Genomic DNA, 17,551 nt, shown 5'->3' with positions numbered 1-17,551 from the left:
GAGAGAAGAGTGTGTATTTGTATGCTCATTTAGACAACCATGTTTTGTACTCCCTGGAAGGAACCAACCAAAAATTAGGTTGCCTGAAATGACTCAAAGTCCAATGTACTTTATAGCCATCACATGGCCTAGCGGTTAGAGCAAGGATGGGGAAGCCATGACCTTCTGGATGATGTTGGATTTCAACTCCCATCAGCCCAACCTCAAGGATGGTGGAAGTTGTATCTCAGCAACCTCTGGAAGGCAACAGGTTCCCAACTCCTGGGTTAGAGTGTCACACTAGGACGGGGGGAATCCACGTTGAAACCTCCATCCGGCCATGATCTTGTCCATTGCAAGATTGCTGTATGAATAAAATTGGAGGGGGGGGTGAGTGGAGAAAGCAAGTGCCGTACTCCTGGAGGAATCGGTATTGGAGGTCCTCTAACAAATAGATTAAAATACTATGGATATTCTGATTCCAACACTACTAATCTGGAGAGTCTGGAGGGTCGGATAGCCATGCCCAGAGAATCACATTTCTGCTGCCCCCCTGCCAGGCCTGAGGTTCCCTGCCACTGCGGCAGTTCATCTTAAAAGCTTACCATGTTATTTTAAAATAGAAAAGCAATACAAATGTAGAGTTTTTGGAGGGCTCATGTGTTTAATCTCTGCCTTTCTCTCTCTACCTGTCCCTTCTTCCTAAGGCTTTAGATGTTTGGGCTATGGGGATCACTCTCTACTGCTTCGTCTTTGGGCAGGTAAATGAGCTGCTTCTTTACCTACATTTTGGATTTTAAACATTTTGTTGTTGTTGCTTGTTTGGAACAGGGCCAGAAATAGTGTTTGGTTGCAGGAAGCATGCCCTGCCCCTCTTTTAGGGGGTCATAAAGCTGAGTAAGATCTGGATGTTATTAGGGCAGCCTTATTAAGAAGCCCACACATGTTACTAGTCTGCAGAAAGTTTGACCAACCTGCTGAGAAGCTACTGGCCTGCATACGCAAGGTGACCGCAGTGGAGGGAAGGCTTCACTTCTGCAGCAAGCAGGGAAATGCAGAATACTGCCTTCTTAGCAGAGTACAGTAAATTTAAAAAGGGGGGGTGGGTGTTTTGTAGCAGGTGGGTTGGAGGAGAAGAGTCAAAGCTGAGGGACAGGCTTTCCGTTCTCCGTGGCCAGCAGAGAAAGCAAGCAGATTTGTGGAAGAGAAATGGAGCAATCGGTCCTTCTCCAGCAGCCCCCTTACCCGCCTCCATGGAATTCCCAGTCGCCTATGGCTACCAGACAAGTTCTTAAATACAAAACTGTATTAGGGATCAAACCTAGATGCAAATCTATGATCTCCCGTGTGGTTTGTTACCTGCATGATTCTCTCTGCAAGACAAAAAGGCGGGGTTTGAAGGGTTTTTTTTGTGGGGGTGTTAATTTGGGGAAATGGTATAGGAGATACAGGAACTCAAGCAGGACCTCAAGCACATCAACAAGGCCATGCTGGGCTGTTGGGCTTCCCCAGCAGGTGCCAAGATGACACTCAAACATTTGCTAGTGGTCACTAGTTCATAAAGAGACATCAAAATGGTGTTCCTCTCGCTCTCTTGGAGATTTTGATTCTCTGTAAAGTGGCTAAATATAAACTGGGCAGTCATCAGGGTTCTGTCACTCTTAATCAGGAGCTGCAAATCCCTATGGTGTGTGTTCTATCTGTTGGCTGCCCTAAATTTAATAATACATAATAAAGCAGAATTCCAGAATAAACCAGGTACACAAGAGTGAAGCAACGGTAGGGGGAAAGGCAAATGTCTGATGAAGCTTTATACCACCAGTGTACCTGTCATGGCTGCTCCCCAAAGAATTCTGGGAACTGTAGGCAGGATCAGAATGCAGAGGACTCCCCATTTGACATCCCTAGTCCTGCCCCCACGCTCACCTTTCCATGCTAAATTGATTTTATGTCTGTAATGAGAGATGCTCATTAGGGGGAGAGGGGGAGGAGAATAGAATATTTTTTGTTGTGAACTGTCCTGAAATCTACAGATAAAGGGCAGTATACAAATCAAATCAAATGAATTGATCACATTCTTAGGAGGCAGGGAGACCAAGTTAGCCATTGCTTTATAATCTCTCATTGTGTTTTTTTGTTCTTCCAAGTGCCCTTTTATGGATGAGAGGATTTTGAGTTTGCACAGCAAAATCAAGAGCCAGATGCTGGAATTTCCTGACCAGTGAGTATGCAGAATCACTATGTTTATGACTACCCTAGCTAGGGGTCCACAAACACACTCACCGGTGAGGGCGTTCTGGATTCTAGCAAGCTCTCCCCACCTCTCCTTCTGGACCTGCAGCAGAAGGGCAGGAGTCTCCTGGAAGCCACCTGGAACCTTGGAGGTGCTTTGCTGCTTGCCAAGCCATTCCAAGACTTGGTGCGATAGGAATGAGTCTCTGTGTGCCCCCCTCGCCCAGCACATATATAGGGTGAAAGACAACAACTTAGAATCATAGAATCATAGAGTTGGAAGAGACCACAAGGGCCATTGAGTCCAACCCCCTGCCAACACCATCAGAGCACTCCTGACATATGGTTGTCAAGCCTCTGCTTAAAGACCTCCAAAGAAGGAGACTCCACCACACTCCTTGGCAGCAAATTCCACTGTCGAACAGCTCTTACTGCCCTCAGTACCTCACAGTTCCTTCATTGGGCGGCGGATGGGGGGTGGGTGGGACATATTCAACAGCAGTAAATTTGGGCTGGCTTCTAAGGCCTCTGTGCGTTTCCAGGACTGGCACTCAGGTGCCTCCAACCGTGGAGACAGCATGGCTGATGGGCTTTAATCGCTTTCTCCTCCATGAATTTGCCTAATTGTTTTAAAGCCATCCAAGTTAGCGGGTGGTGCTGCCACCAGTGCAAGCAAGTTCTGGGTGCTGGAGAAGGCTTGCTGAAGAGTTATGATTGAGTTGGAGCTTTATTTTATTGACTGATTGATTGAATTTATATACCACCCTGTACCCAGAGGTATACTGATAAAGCAGGAGAGAAGGGCAAAGTCCTGGGAGAAAAAGTTGGGAGCAGGGATTGGGATGTTGCCTGGGAACCTCACAACTCAGGTGCCGCTTCCCTGTTTGCGTGTGGCTCCCTTGTTGTGGTTGCCGATTGAGGCAAATAGGCGACAAGGACATTTTTGGGAAGTGCTAGGAACACAGCCCCTGTTTTTATTCTCTCTCTCCCATATCCAGTAAATGAGGTTCTCGTTTGTATTTAGGTGGGCTTAGCTCAGTGGAAGAGCATCAGCTTTGCATGCAGAAGCTCCTAAATTCAATCTCTGGCATCTCCAGGTAGTTCTAGGAATGTCCCTTGTAGACAATTCTGAACTAGATGGGACCAGTGGTCTGACTCCTATACAGCAGGAATGACCAGCTTATTTTCAAACCTGCCCTTCCATCCTTAAGGGCTAGAGACTTACTGTTCATTTGTTTGTTTCAAAAAGAAATGGTGAGACCAGGCCCAGTGCTTGTGAGGCAAACTAACTGTTCAACTTGTCTTGATATTTCCTCCCCACCCAGGCCAGACATTTCTGATGAACTGAAAGATCTGATCACGCAGATGCTGGACAAGAATCCCGAATCCAGGATCACAGTCCCAGAAATTAAGGTATCCCACAGTCAATTCAGAACATCCAAAGAAGTGTGATGCCCGTAACCTTATATGTCTCAGATCCTTTTCTTTGGCCTCTCTTTTTTGTTGTTGCTGTTCTGACATGCTTATCTGTGCTACCATTCCTGGTTGAGGATAATAATCCATTTTACAGTGTCTACCCTTCCTTATAGTCCAAAGGTCTCTTAAGGCAGCTTACAAATGGATTTTAAAATTCCCATCATGCCTGGACAGTGCACCTTTTTAAAGGGGACGCATTTTCCTACCAGAGCTTGTTGACAGGCTTAAGGTCAAGATGTGGGAGTTTTGCAGGAAGGGAAGACAATTTGCATTGGAATTCCCCTGCAGGGCAGTGGGGCCTTGATCCTGATTCTTTTTCCCCACCCCACTTCCCCAGGCTGCTCCAAGTCAGATAATCAACATGGGCAAAATGGGTTAGATCCTTCAAGCTGCAGTCTAAATCTAACCCACTCTCCCCTGCAAGAAAATAAAAGAAAACCTTGACTACTTTTTGTAAAATAAAAATATATACGAGTTTTAGTTGCAGAACTTCCAGGTCACGTACATCCACACCATATGTTTATGGATTTCCCCAAAGAAACCTGGGAATTGTAGTTTATTATGGGGACTGTGGATTTAAATATACACAAATGTACCTCCCATTGCTCGGTCCCTGCTCCTGCCAACCTAGCAGTTCGAAAGCACGTCAAAGTGCAAGTAGATAAATAGGTACTGCTTTGACGGGAGGGTAAATAGCGTTTCCGTGCGCTGCTCTGGTTCTCCAGAAGCGGCTTAGTCATGCTGGCCACATGACCCGGAAGCTGTACGCCGGCTCCCTCGGCCAATAAAGTGAGATGAGCACCGCAACCCCAGAGTCAGCCACGACTGGACCGAATGGTCAGGGAGCCCTTTACCTTTACCTATACTGAGTTGCTTTCAGAGTATTAAGCTTATGGTTTCAAAATCTCTCTCTCTTTTTTAAAACAGCTTTTTCATAATAAAATAATCTAAATAAAAACAAAAACAGAGAAAGAAACAGAAAAGAAAACACCAACTCCTCTCTTAAAAGTAGCTCCCTAATCCTTGTCTCACAGAAAGTAATGGACCCTCCCAGCTCTCACAATGGGGGAATTTTCCCCTCCCTATCAAGTTTTAAAATTACAACTTGGCTGGTATTACTCATCTCACTTTTTCCTTTGGGTTCTTGTTCCAGTAAACAATATAAAGCTGCTGCATCTAAGAGAGGAAATCTTGACTTGTATTTTCTCTCTCCTGGTCATCTACAGTCAGTTAATTTATTCATTCTCATTATCTGCCAGGCTTCCCATAATCATCCATCTTTGTTGGGACATGAGTTGCATTTCCAGTACTTTGCCTTTAGGTCTCTGGCAGTGAGCAATAAATTTCCAACTAGGTCTTCATGTCTCCTATTCACATTAATTTTTAAATATCCCAAAAGATAACAAGTTTAGTTTTAGTGGTTTTATGGTATCCAATTATTTCTCTAATGCTTTTTGGAATAAGCTGCCAGTACTTTTATGATCTTATACAGCTCTCTGCCAAGGATTTCCAAGCACCTGGAGGAAGTTGTGGAAGGAGGCAATTCTTGAGCCATCTCCTTTTTATTGTGCATTCATGATGATTTGTGCTCATGATGCTCTCAGGCATAATTGTGCACCTGCATATGTTTTGGGGAAGCTAAACTGAGTGGTTTCCACTTGGTGCATGTCCTGTAATTCCTGCTGAAATCCTGTAACTTTTCATACCACAAATGCTATGTTCTGTCCCACTTTTGTTGTCTTGTGGTGCAAGATCTCCCCCTCCAGATTGCAGTAATGTGGAACCACTGGGGAAGCATTGCAGAACAACTAAGAAAGCAGGAGGATGTGTGGATGGACCTGTATAAATCCACCACCAATTCACTCTTACTGTGTGAGTGGCATGTTGCAGAACCTGCAAAAATGACAGGCGCTGCTAGCCTGCTTGGGTCAGAACCAACACTTTGCCTTGTGCCTGGAAACTTGCCAGCATTAACTCTGGAAACCAAATTCTATAAGAATATGGGCCTGATCCTGTGTGGCTGTTATGATCTAGTCCAGTATCCTGTTTCCCACACTGGCCAAGCAGATGCCCTTGGGAAGCCCACAAATGAGACCTGAGGATAGTAGCCCCCTCCCCTCCCCTGTTCTTGAGTTGCTGATACTCAAAGACAGGCTGTCTCTGAGCCTGCAAGCTGGGAAGACCCACTGTGGGTGGTAACAATGGCTAGCCGAAACCTTCATGAGTTCGTCTAGCCCAGTTGAGATCCACTTACAGGGTCACAGCCCTCTCTAAGGTGGGTTGCAAAAGCAGCATTACCACCATACAAATATATGGTTGAAAATAATGAAGGCAGGGTCACAAAATGCATGTTTGGGTTAAAGGTGTGTTCCGGGCCTGATAAGGTTGGAGACATCTGAATTCATAGCTATCACCACAACTTGTGGTAGTTTTTAATGCTTTGTGTGGTATCGTCTGTCTGTCTGTCTGTCTGTCCATCCATCCATCCATCTTCTTGCATTTATTTAATGTTCCTTCCTTCTGTCATGATACCCACGGTGGTGTTCATCTGGTACTCATCCAGATCTGATTAGCCCCAGACCTGTTTGCCTTCAGCATAATGGTGGCCTTGTGAGCCTTGTTGTGAGTGTGTGAAGAAGTTCTTATTTTGACAGTCCTGAATTTCCCGCCCTTTGCCTTCCTTGGCTCACCCCCGATTCTAGTATTCTTGGGCTGAATTCTGTTATACTTACTCTCTTTACCCCCTCTCAACCAGAAAGCCCCGTTCTAACCAGCCCCTGGATGGTTTTGGGCTTCCCTTTTCTACACCTCCTCCTTTTGACACCCCAAATGTACACTGTGTGCCAAGTGTGTCCACACCACTGATTGGTATGAGGGCATTGTATGTGTTCCCCAGAGCCTGTTCCAGTTGACAACCCTTCCGCTATGCTATGGACCAGTTCCAGTTGCCAAATGCGCTTCAGAGGCCCTGACAGCCTATTTCAAGAAATTCAGTCTAGAAGCTACCATGGTGTGTATCAAACTGCAGTCTTAGCTGGGAATTGTTTTGTGGTAGCTGGATTTCCGAGGGATCCCCACCCCCACCCCCACGACAAGTGCAAAGGATGCTTCCTCCGTTTTCATAATCTTATTTTAAAATAAAGTTTCATAGTGCTGACTCCTTTGTCCTTCCAGGTCCAGGGGAAGTGTGTTTCTCTTAAATTGTTCCCTCTTCCCCCCCAAATGAAATAATTATCGGCTTCTGCCCAGCTTTTTATATTTTTACAAGAAGAGTCTCTGGGTCACCAAGTCATAGGGCATCCCCCCTCTCCAGCTGTGAAATCAAGGCAATGTGTGGTGTTTCTCCCCCTTCTCTCAAACAAGGTGCACCCCTGGGTCACCAAGAACGGGGTGGAACCATTGCCGACAGAGGACGAGAACTGCACGCTCATAGAAGTGACCGAGGAAGAGGTTGAGAATTCGGTTAAGCACATCCCAAGCTTGGCCACTGTGGTGAGTGAGACCCAAGTGCTGCTTGTGTGTTGGATATTCTTGATTCAAAAGGGCACGTCTAACCAACCTACTGAATTTTTTGCTCTGTAAGACTTACTTTTCCCCTCCTAAAAAGTAAGGGGAAATGTGTGTGCGTCTTATGGAGCAAATGCAGACTGCACAGCTATCCCAGAAGCCAGAACAGCAAGACGGATTGCTGCTTTCACTGCACAGCGATCCCTCTTGCTGTTCTGGCTTCTGGGATTCAGAATATTTTTGTTCTTGTTTTCCTCCTCCAAAAACTAGGTGCGTCTTATGGTGGGAGAAGCAATTTGCACTGAATGGAAGCCCCGTCCCCCTCCTTGAGCAAGGAAGTTGGGGGCGCACCTTGTTCCAGCAAAGGAGAAATAGGGAGCCCCCTTTAAGCTCCCAATGGTTTTTTAACACCTGGTTTTTACCAAGCCCCCACCTGACTTCATGTGGAGTATCTGGCATAGGTCGAGTGGGGGTGGCTTCCCCAAAAGGCCTGGTGGGTCATGTTTGGCCTGTAGGCCAAAGGGTCTCCTCGACTGATGCAGAATGAGGAGGAATACTGGGCAGTATCACTTCAGATTGTGGGGAGGGGGGTCCATGTTTCTGAGTCCTCCTCCTCCTCCTGCATGTAGCTTGCTAGTACAGTGGTACCTCTTACTGCGAACGGGATCGCAACATGAAAAGCCCGCAAACTAAAGCACCGTATCTGCGCAGGTGCACAGCGTGATTGGTGCTTGTGCGCATGTGCGAAGTGCGATTTAGCGCTACTGTGCATGCACGGGCAGCGAAACCCGGAAGTAACCCTTTCCGATCCTTCTGGTTGGCCGTGGGACGCAACCTGAAAAAACATAACATGAAGCAAACATAACGTAAGGTATGACTGTATAACACTGGAAAAGCTATCTGTAGCCTTTGCCTGGAATGAGCTAGTTTTAAAAAGCCTCTTTCCTTGCCTTAAGCTAACACATCAGAAAGAAATTTCATGTAGGCCTTTCCCTGAGGTGCTAGCTTACTGGATGGAGTCAACCCCTGGCCCCCTCAGATGTCTTGGGATTGTAATCCAAACTGTCTGGAGGGTGCCACGTTGATGAAGGCAGCACCATATAAATACAAAAATACTGGTAATAGTAAAACAATCATAATCTTCTCTTTCAGATCCTGGTAAAATCAATGATCAGGAAAAGATCTTTTGGGAACCCGTTTGAGGGGAGTAGAAGAGAAGAGAGATCCCTTTCTGCGCCAGGAAATCTGTTGACGTAAGTCCCTGACGCAGGAGCCTTGAGCTGTGGAGAAGGGCAAGAGTTATCCAAATGTGCTGTGGAGAATTTTCATGGGGAATTTTCCTGGAAGTTAGGGGTGCTCAACAATACCTAACATACAGGCCCAGCCCTGCCATTAAACAAACTTGAGGTGTGTGTGTGTGAGCAGAAGACAGCAGTTTATTTATTTAATGGAATATTAATTGTGTTTTACTGTAGGGAGTGTGGAAGAATAACCTTGCTTCCCTTGGAAACTTTGCACTTTGACTTTTGGATGATGCCTTCTTGCTCCCCCACCTCAGGGGGCAAACTATTTTGAGCCAGCCTTGTCAATAAAAGATGGCGTTGACTGTCTTCCCCTTCAGTGTGCAGCCATAACATGGGAGGTTATGATCTGAGGTGCTTACCTCATGTAGAAACATGGCTGAGTCTCGTGACATGCCTGTCCAGGAGCCTGTGTGAACTACAGCTGTTCACAGAACATAATTTTTATTATTATATTTATTTTTGTATATGCAACCCATTGTAGAAAAGTGTGTCTGAATTGAAAAGTTTTTACTTGGTGTCTGAAAGCATGGGCAGGGGGCTATCCAAATTTTTTAAGGCAAGGTTTTCCATAAGTGTGGTGCCGCTGCAGAGAAGGCCCTGTCCTCATGTCCACCAGCTACATCTCAGATTCAGGTAAAGAAAAATAACAAGAGCATCTGTGAAGGAAAAGGCGAGAGGGCAAGGGCTTATTGAGCTTTAAATGGACCACTGGGAGACTTTGGTGTTTAACACACTGGTGGCTTGAACCCACCACTGGAAAGTGGGTCTCTCCTGCAGCACCACCAGCTTTGGGAAAGGCAGGGGTAGGGTGGTTGTTGTTGTTGTTGTTGTTGTTGTTGTTGTTGTTTTAAGAGGTGGAGAAAAGCAACGTAAAAGAAGATGGGCTTGCTTTATTTTTAAGAACTTCTGTAGAAAAGGGAATTGTGAGGGGTGGCTGCTGGTCACAGAGTGATGCTGGAGACAGCACTTTCCAAAAAGTGCAGGGGCTGAGCTGTCTACTTTTGTAGCTTTCTATTCACAGACACAGGGGACGCAGGTGGTGCTGTGGGTTAAACCACAGAGCCTAGGACTTGCCAATCAGAAGGTCGGCGGTTCGAATCCCCGCGACGGGGTGAGCTCCCGTTGCTCGGTCCCTGCTCCTGCCAACCTAGCAGTTCAAAAGCACGTCAAAGCGCAAGTAGATTAATAGGTACTGCTCCAGCGGGAAGGTAAACAGTGTTTCCGTGCGCTGCTCTGGTTTGCCAGAAGCGGCTTAGTCCTGCTGGCCACATGACCCGGAAGCTGTACACCGGCTCCCTTGGCCAATAAAGCGAGATGAGCACCGCAACCCCAGAGTCGGTCACGACTGGACCTAATGGTCAGGGGTCCCTTTACCTTTACCTATACCTATTCACAGACACGGGTGGCGCTGTGGTCTAAACCACTGAGCCTATGGCTTGCCGATCGGAAGGCCAGCGGTTCGAATCCCCGCGACGGGGTGAGCTCCCGTTGCTTGGTCCCAGCTCCTGCCAACCTAGCAGTTCAAAAGCACATCAAAGTGCAGGTAGCTTAACAGGTACCACTATGGCGGGAAGGTAAATGGCGTTTCCGTGCACTGCTCTGGTTTTGGTGTTTCATTGCGCCAGAAGCAGCTTAGTCATGCTGGCCATATGACCTGGAAAAACTGTCTGCAGAGCAGACAAACGCATTCGCAACTGGACTTAACTGTCAGGGGTCCTTTACCTTTACCTTTATTCACTCTGAAGCAGAAGTGGCCAACCTACAGCCCACAGGTCATATACATCTCCCCCAAGTGTTTTCCCTTCCCCATAAGTCCTCCCCCAAATTTGACTTTCTTTCTTTCTTTGTTTGTTTGCTTAGGATTTTAAAAAATAATAATTTATTTTTAAAATAATTTATTTTTAAATTTATTTAATTTATTGCTACTATGATGCCAAAAGATTGTTGTGCCTCACAAGCACCTCCCCCCAATTTCCCTTCCCTCTTAGGGAAATGAATAATGAATGATCAAAATGGTTTAAAATAGTGCAGAATAGCTGATGGGAAAACCCTTTTGTAAGGGCTGCCTTGAGTTCTGCCGCTCTGTCCATGCCTACACCCAAAGTATCCAGATTCTTTGGTCAGAGGAAGCTCAAGGGATTTGGGATAAATTAAGGGTTGCATAGTTTTCAAAGGGGTAGCTAAGAAGAAGGCAGTGAGAATTCATAGAAACATCTCTAAGCTTTTATTTTGCACCTTGTGAACTAGAAACTCTTGCAGGATCAGGCATCAGACTTCCCATACCCAACCCATATAAATAAGAGACAAATAAGACTTGGGTTCTGGATCAAAACAAGCCACAACTTTATTGAATACAGATGAAAGAGGTTTGGCTTGGGCATGGGGGAATCTAAATACTTCTGGCCCGCCCGCTGGAAGTGACACATGGTCAATCCAGGTGGGGGTTCCTAAGATCTACATCCAAGAGGGTGACCCCCCAGGGGCCACCATCTGGGGGAGTTCCTTTGGCCCTGGCTCCCCCAGGGCATGCGGACATGGCCACTCCCCCCACCCCGATCCCTTTAAAGGGATACCCCAGTCTGGAGGGGCAGGCAGAGATGACAACCTCCCCTCCATCCAAAACCAAGGATTGCTCCAATGCCCAACCAGTTGTGACGATTTCTATGAGGTAGGCAAAACCACCGGGTCAGTGCCAATTAGCCCAGTGGGCAAATTCCCACCCGGCCCCTTGAAGGATGGCGACCACCGTAGCCACAGCAAAGTTATTGACTATCAGCTTAAACCGAGGGTGGGTGGGATAGGGAAACCCGGCGCAGGAAGAAACAGGCTGAGCCCCAGGTGTAGGATGCTTAAATGGGCAAGGGGTGGATCTGAGGGAAGCACAGCGTCAGCTCCATTGGCGGCGCCCCCCGGCACAGCCCAAGTCCCAGCCTGCAGCCCCATTTGCCTAAGCAGGGTGCAGGCCAGGATTCGGTTCCTGATAGGCGGAGGGGGTTCAGGAAAGGCACCGCAGTTTGAATTCCCACGTTGGCGTCCCAGTGAAGCCTCCTCTGTCCCGCAACGCCAGGGCACCAAAAGGGGTGAGCGGACTTGTTGTCTTTGGCAAAAGCTGAGATTTCTCAAACTACCAAATCCTGGGCCACAGCAGCAGGTCTTGGAGACATGCAGATTACGCAATGTTGTGCTTCTACTTCCGTTGCTCCATTTTATGGTTTGGTTTCTTTGAACTGTGTCTGGAAAGATATGTACTTCTACACAGCCAGTGCTGAGTGTGACAGTGGAGGACATTGCCGGATTTTGTGTGTGTGTGTGTGTTTGTGTGTATCTGAAGAAGTGTGCATGCACACAAAAGCTCATACCAATAACAAACTTAGTTGGTCTCTAAGGTGCTACTGGAAGGATTTTTTTTATTTTGTACGTATGGTTGTGTGTTCTCATATCCACTTCCTGTCCTTCTCCTTGACCCGCTGTCCCACGCCCTACCCCACAACTCCAGAAAAAACAAATCGGGAACTGTGAAATATTTCATCAGTCAAAGGTAAAGATCACAATTGTCTTGCTAGCTCCTTCTACCTGTTTGTCCGTTATGCAATGAACTGGAATCAAAGTCTCTGAGCTGCTGCATGTTGTCGTCAGTGGAAGGGAGAGCATGAAGCCGACTTCTGATGCATGGAATGCTCTTGTTTTGGGGTTCCCTTTCTGAAATATGTAGCATGATCGTGATTCGACAAAGACCCTTCCCCAACTAAGCAGTAGCACACAGCAGGATGCTGAGGTGATGGGCTGTCAGCAGGGGTGTTTCAAAGCATTATTATTAATTTAGTCTGCTTCCAGGGCAGCTGGATGCCTTGCAAAGCACAGTGAACGTCTATCGCCTTCCATCTCAATTTGCCCAGAGGCACTCCATCCATTTATTGTGGGTCTCTGCTCTGAGCGCTTTATGTACCTAGCAATGGCCCTGGTTGTCGGGAAATATATATGTATATGCATGTGGCTGCCAGCAGAAACTTGACCGGTGCCAGCTCTTGGATTTCTTTGGTGCATTTTCAAACTACGGGCTGCAAAGGACTTCAGTGTGTGTGATTCTCCTCCGTGGTGAGACACGCAGCCCAGAGAGGGTGTGCATTCTCTTTAACTCTCAGTGTTCATACAGAGTGCTTTCTTTTCTACTCATGACTTGTCCTGACACTTTAAGGATGCAATTTGATCTAAGCTGCTCGTAGTTATATGGCCATTGTAAGTATAATAAAATACACGAAAGCATAAGTGTGTACCATATATAAAAATTAACCGTAGAATTTATTGGGGTTGCTTTTAATTTTAGCTTGTTCATATTAACAAGGCACTGCAAACTATGGACAATTTGGTGCAAAATTCTCACTCAGGTTTTGTTCGCTGCGGTTGCAAACAATGCCTCTTCATAGGTTCTATATTCCTGTTCGTCAGATAAGAGAAAAATCGCTACAGGCGGGATTCAACTAATGAGCCCCACTAGGGGAAGTGTGTGCATATGCAAGGATTTCTGCTAATGCAAGGAGACTCCCCCCTCCTGCATGCAGCCCCATGCCTCTCAAACTTGGCTCGGGGGGGGGGACGGGAGGACCCCCACAACAGTGTGCAGGTACAGGAGAAAGGGGACAAGCTGAAATGTTTGTGCTGAGGAACAGTGACCATAGTCTTCATGGAATTCCTCCTATTTTCTTGAACTGGCTGTCTGCTATAGCACTGCCTACCGAGGCCTGCTGCCCTGTAGAGGCTTGTCCCTCATCCCTGACCATTGCCCACACTGGAAGTTGGAGGGCAACAGGTTGCTGAAGGCTAATTATTTATTCTTACTTTTTCATTTCACCAATTTTTATCCTGCTTAACACTGTAGTTCTCTAACCATGAAACCAGAAAAAGCTTACTTTAAATGCCTGCTGAGCTTTACCAAAAAAAGACACTCTTTAGTAAGTGCCAGACATTTAACATCGAGGGGGCCTGTCTGATCTCAGCTGAGGGGAAATTCCACAGCAGGGAGCCCACTGAATGCACAGCTGTTGGTGGATGCAAGCCAAACATCTGGACCACGGGGACCACGCCCAGTGACTTCCCTTGAAGACCTCAGTGATCAGGCAGGGATCAAGCGGTCCTTGGAGTTGGCAACACCCAGTTGGCAAGGGCCTTGTGAGTTAATTCAACAGCCTTGAGCTTGGCCCAGTAGCGAGTTCCTAAATACTGGGGTTGTTTGATGCTGGTGGTCCAGCTCTGCCCACAGTCTGGCTGCAGCATTTTACACTAGCCGGAGCTTCCAGACCGGGCCAATTGCAACAATCGAGTCTTGAGGTTACTAATGTATGACTCACCAGGGACAGGCTATCCCCATTCAAGAGTGACTGTAGTTGGCGTAGCAGCCATAACTGGTAGGAGGCACTCTTAGCCACTGAAGCTACACGAGCCTCAAGCAACAAAGATGGATGCAGGAGCACCCCACCACCACAAACCACACACCTGTCCTACCAGAGGCACCTGTGCAATCACTGCCCACCTCAACCTCCATTAGCATATATCAAAGCTGTCCTGGAGCCATAGAAATGGCATCAGGTGCAATGTGTAGCCTATTTTCTCTATCTTTTCCTCCTCATTTCACCTTGGAGAAAAAATGTTGTATGGTTTTTAACACGTTTGTTCTTCATTTTTTTTAAAGCAGGAAGCAAAACAGCGAAGACAACCTTAAGAGCATCAGTGACCTGCCAAACGTGGGCGAGAATGAACTGCTTTCCTGAAAGCTGCCATTCTGGTTGGAGCGCACCCTCTGGTCCCATCCCAACTTCCCACCCCCGACTCCGTTACAAAGCATGTGTTCATGGAGGGAGAAGCCTGTGGATCCCAGGGCGATCCAACCAGCATTCTGTGAGGCTGGTAACCATATAGATGCTGAATATAGAACTTTTTGTGGCAGCATGCTGTATAAAACAGAATCCGTCCAGCCGCCGTAAATAAGGACCATCACAGGATCATGTCTGATATCAAAATACGAGGACCTCAAACCGGCCTGCTCCTGGGCTTCATCTGAATGGAGCGATGTCAGAGCTTGTCATACTGATTTTGCGAAAATCAGCCAAACTATCAACCTCATGTAGGGTGGGGAGAAACTCCCAGGTCAAATATTTCATGAAGAAAATGGTCCGTATTTTAAAAGCGTGTTGAAAATGGGCAGCTAAGTGTGATGCTTTCGATCAAGCGGAGATTGTGTTTGCATCCTTCCAGTAACATACATCTTTCTCTTTTTTGCTTTGGTGTTTACTATACATACATTTTTTGTATTGATATTTTTTACTGCATGGAAACCAAACAGAAATGCCACATCGGGGTTTTTGGTGATGCTTGGGCTTTTGTGATTAGAGATTATTCACAGCTGCATTTGAGAGTGGTTTGCCTTGATTTCATTTGACCATCCTCAAGACCATAGCAGTGGTGTGGTTTGTGGGGTTTTGAGTGCTCCAGACATACAAGGCAGACAGAGTCCTTTCTTTTTGAGGGGCTGTGTGTGCCAGAAGAACCCACAGAGTGCTCGACTTCAGTACAATCATGCTCAAGCACAAATTTGAAAACATGCACTGCTGAGTGAAAACGATATTGTATCTAGCTGATGAAGTGATAACAAGAATTTCCTGCTAGCAGTTTTACTTGATCTCTGTTATCTATATGGGCATGTACAAAAAATAATAATCAGGATTTTTAAAATAATAATTATAATCCAACACTTCCTGTTATGTAACATGGTTTAATACATTTTAACAGAATAACAGATAGCTTCTGCAGTTTTTGAATACAATCCAATGAATTTTACTGAAATATATAGATTTTGCTGCTAACGAATATTTCAATTAGCTTGTAAGCAGAAGTAGCTGTTTTGTGCTTTTTTTGTACCTGAAAAATGTGTCATTGTCCCCATCTTTAGAACGGGACCAGCACCTGCATCCCTGTGCTCCGATAGCCACTAGCTGAGGAAACAAAAGGACCAGGGAATGAAAGGCTAAGCTCATGCATAATTTCCACCCACCCTCACTATTCTTGCCTTTGCTGGAGTATACAAGTTGCTAGAATAGTTTTGCCATGTCAGTAAAATCTGTAATTTTAAAAGCAGCTGACAGAATTGCATGTTTGGATGCTACCGTGTTTTTCTTGGAGAGAAAACAACCAGCACCAAAAAATTCACTACTCATCAGAATCTATACCCCTGACATGCTAGCTTTCTGTGGACTAAAGAGTTTCCAGTAGTGATGCTTTCAGAGATGCAGTCTTTCTTTCACTCCAAACCCTCACATTGTAAAATTGACCCAATCCTGGGATGGTTGCTGAGCATGGAGCTTGCCTCCGAGAGCCTCCCTCAAACCCAAATGGGGCCTGCATCTCCCAGTTGGAGGCAGAGCCATGGATGGGTAAGTACACCGTAAACCCACAAAATGCATGATCTGTTGAAAGAAGTAAACTGTTGCTGCAGCAACCATCAGGCCTCTCTCTCTGCTGTTTGTTTTGCAATCAGGTACCACTTCGTAGCCCCAGTTAATCTATTTGTTTTGGGTGGGCTTAAGTGGCTGATGGCTTTACTTTCACCGTTCCTTCTACTCTGCTCCCAGTGTAAAAGCTCTGTTTACACACGGGGGCAGCAGCATCTTAGGTCATCCTGCAGTCTGTGTGTCCACATTATTTGCTGTTCTGCTTAAGCTTTCCATTGTACTTCTGCCCTCTGGCAGGCTGGTGCTGGTGCTGGTGCTGGAGTTGTAGTCCAAAACATCTGGAGGACACCAGCTTGTTGAAGAAGGAGGTACCTTAATGCTTAATTTCTCTTCATGACGAGCACTGGAGTCAAAACGTTGAAGGAGGAAGGGAATCTGCTGCCTGTTTGTGTAGAACTAAATGGCAGACCTCCTGGGTTATTGTGGTTTATCATGAGTACGGCGTGGGCTCCTTTATGTGTCCCATCCTCTCCAGTTTTTAAGCCCCCACCCACCCAGCACAACCAGGAGAAATGTGTAATTAATTACCATCAATTTATTAATCACCTTCTAAATAACTGTCCTGAGGCGATTTACTCAAAAGTTAGTTAAAAACACAAAGAAGAGCAAATGCATTTAAAACAAGACTGAAAAACTAACGATGTAAACACTTGTGATAAAGACCTATGAATCCATCTGGGGAAGCCTGCAAGCACAAAATGTCTTCCGGGGGCAGATAGTAGGGGGTTGTTTAGTAGTTGTGGGTTGTTGTTAGGGAGGAACCATGTAATTCCCTGGTTTGAAAATAACGGGAAGCCCAGAGAAAGAGCCATCAGGCAGCCTGTATTAGCATCCCACGTCTCCTCATTAAACTTTGAGATGCCAAAAAATGTGTCTCGGGGGTTGCCAAGTGTTTTATGGGCCAGCAAGACAGTCACAAAATGGTTGCTGTGTGGGTATGTGGTGTAACATAAAATGGCTGCCTTGTTAACGAAACGGGAAAAGAGACAAGAGCACAAAATGGGCCAGACATGCCCACTGCTCAGAACAGCTGGGAAGGGAGGTGTTCAGTCCTGGCGCTGGATGAAATGGGGGCATGTTCCAAGTGTAGGAGGAGACAAGCCAGCACAAACAGGGACTGGGCAGGAAGAGCAAACCACCACCTGTGTGCTGAAGGGATCTTTACTGGGCTCTTCCTCATAGGTGCCATCGGCTGAACTGACAGCACATTGGTGCTTGGGAGCTTGCACATGTGATTTAATTTATTCCAGCGCCGCTCTCTGGCCTGCCTTTGTTCTTAGACGAGCACTTGCTCAGGCATTCTCCGAGAGGGTTGGACTCAGCCCCCCCGCACCATGCTTGCTGCGCCGAGATGCACAGTTGGCTTGGCAGCACCAAACACAGACTTCAGCTAAGGCCTGCTCACCGCTCAGGAATAGCCTTTTGGCAGGACTGGCTACTTCCACAGAGGCACAGAATGGGCGAAGGTCCCTTTGCTATTGGCAGAATTCCTTTCCCGTGGAGACTAACCAAAGTCTGAGGTTGAGCGTCTTCCAGAAACATTTACAGCAG

The 17,551-nt window shown here is 46.5% G+C and overlaps 1 protein-coding gene across 8 annotated transcripts in view; it reads left to right on the top strand.

The window, feature by feature from the left end:
• CAMKK2 (calcium/calmodulin dependent protein kinase kinase 2) overlaps positions 1 to 15,384 on the top strand; it is a 46,548-nt gene extending 31,164 nt beyond the window's left edge. For 3 of the 8 annotated variants that reach the window (XM_053369858.1, XM_053369857.1, XM_053369856.1), the window contains exons 11-18: positions 687 to 740; positions 2,127 to 2,200; positions 3,537 to 3,624; positions 6,584 to 6,697; positions 7,051 to 7,179; positions 8,347 to 8,447; positions 11,995 to 12,036; positions 14,185 to 15,384. In XM_053369858.1, the coding sequence (XP_053225833.1) occupies positions 687 to 740; positions 2,127 to 2,200; positions 3,537 to 3,624; positions 6,584 to 6,697; positions 7,051 to 7,179; positions 8,347 to 8,447; positions 11,995 to 12,036; positions 14,185 to 14,263 (681 nt within the window). In that variant the 3' untranslated portion in view covers positions 14,264 to 15,384. The remainder of the gene's footprint in view (positions 1 to 686; positions 741 to 2,126; positions 2,201 to 3,536; positions 3,625 to 6,583; positions 6,698 to 7,050; positions 7,180 to 8,346; positions 8,448 to 11,994; positions 12,037 to 14,184) is intronic. The other 5 variants (XM_053369859.1, XM_053369862.1, XM_053369861.1 and 2 more) reach the window with 5 other exon arrangements.
• The last annotated feature ends 2,167 nt before the right edge of the window (positions 15,385 to 17,551 follow it).

Source organism: Podarcis raffonei, chromosome 16 (genome assembly GCF_027172205.1).
Source record: "Podarcis raffonei isolate rPodRaf1 chromosome 16, rPodRaf1.pri, whole genome shotgun sequence".
Taxonomy (NCBI): Eukaryota; Metazoa; Chordata; class Lepidosauria; order Squamata; family Lacertidae; genus Podarcis; species Podarcis raffonei.
This window is presented reverse-complemented; position numbering and strand designations above follow the sequence as displayed.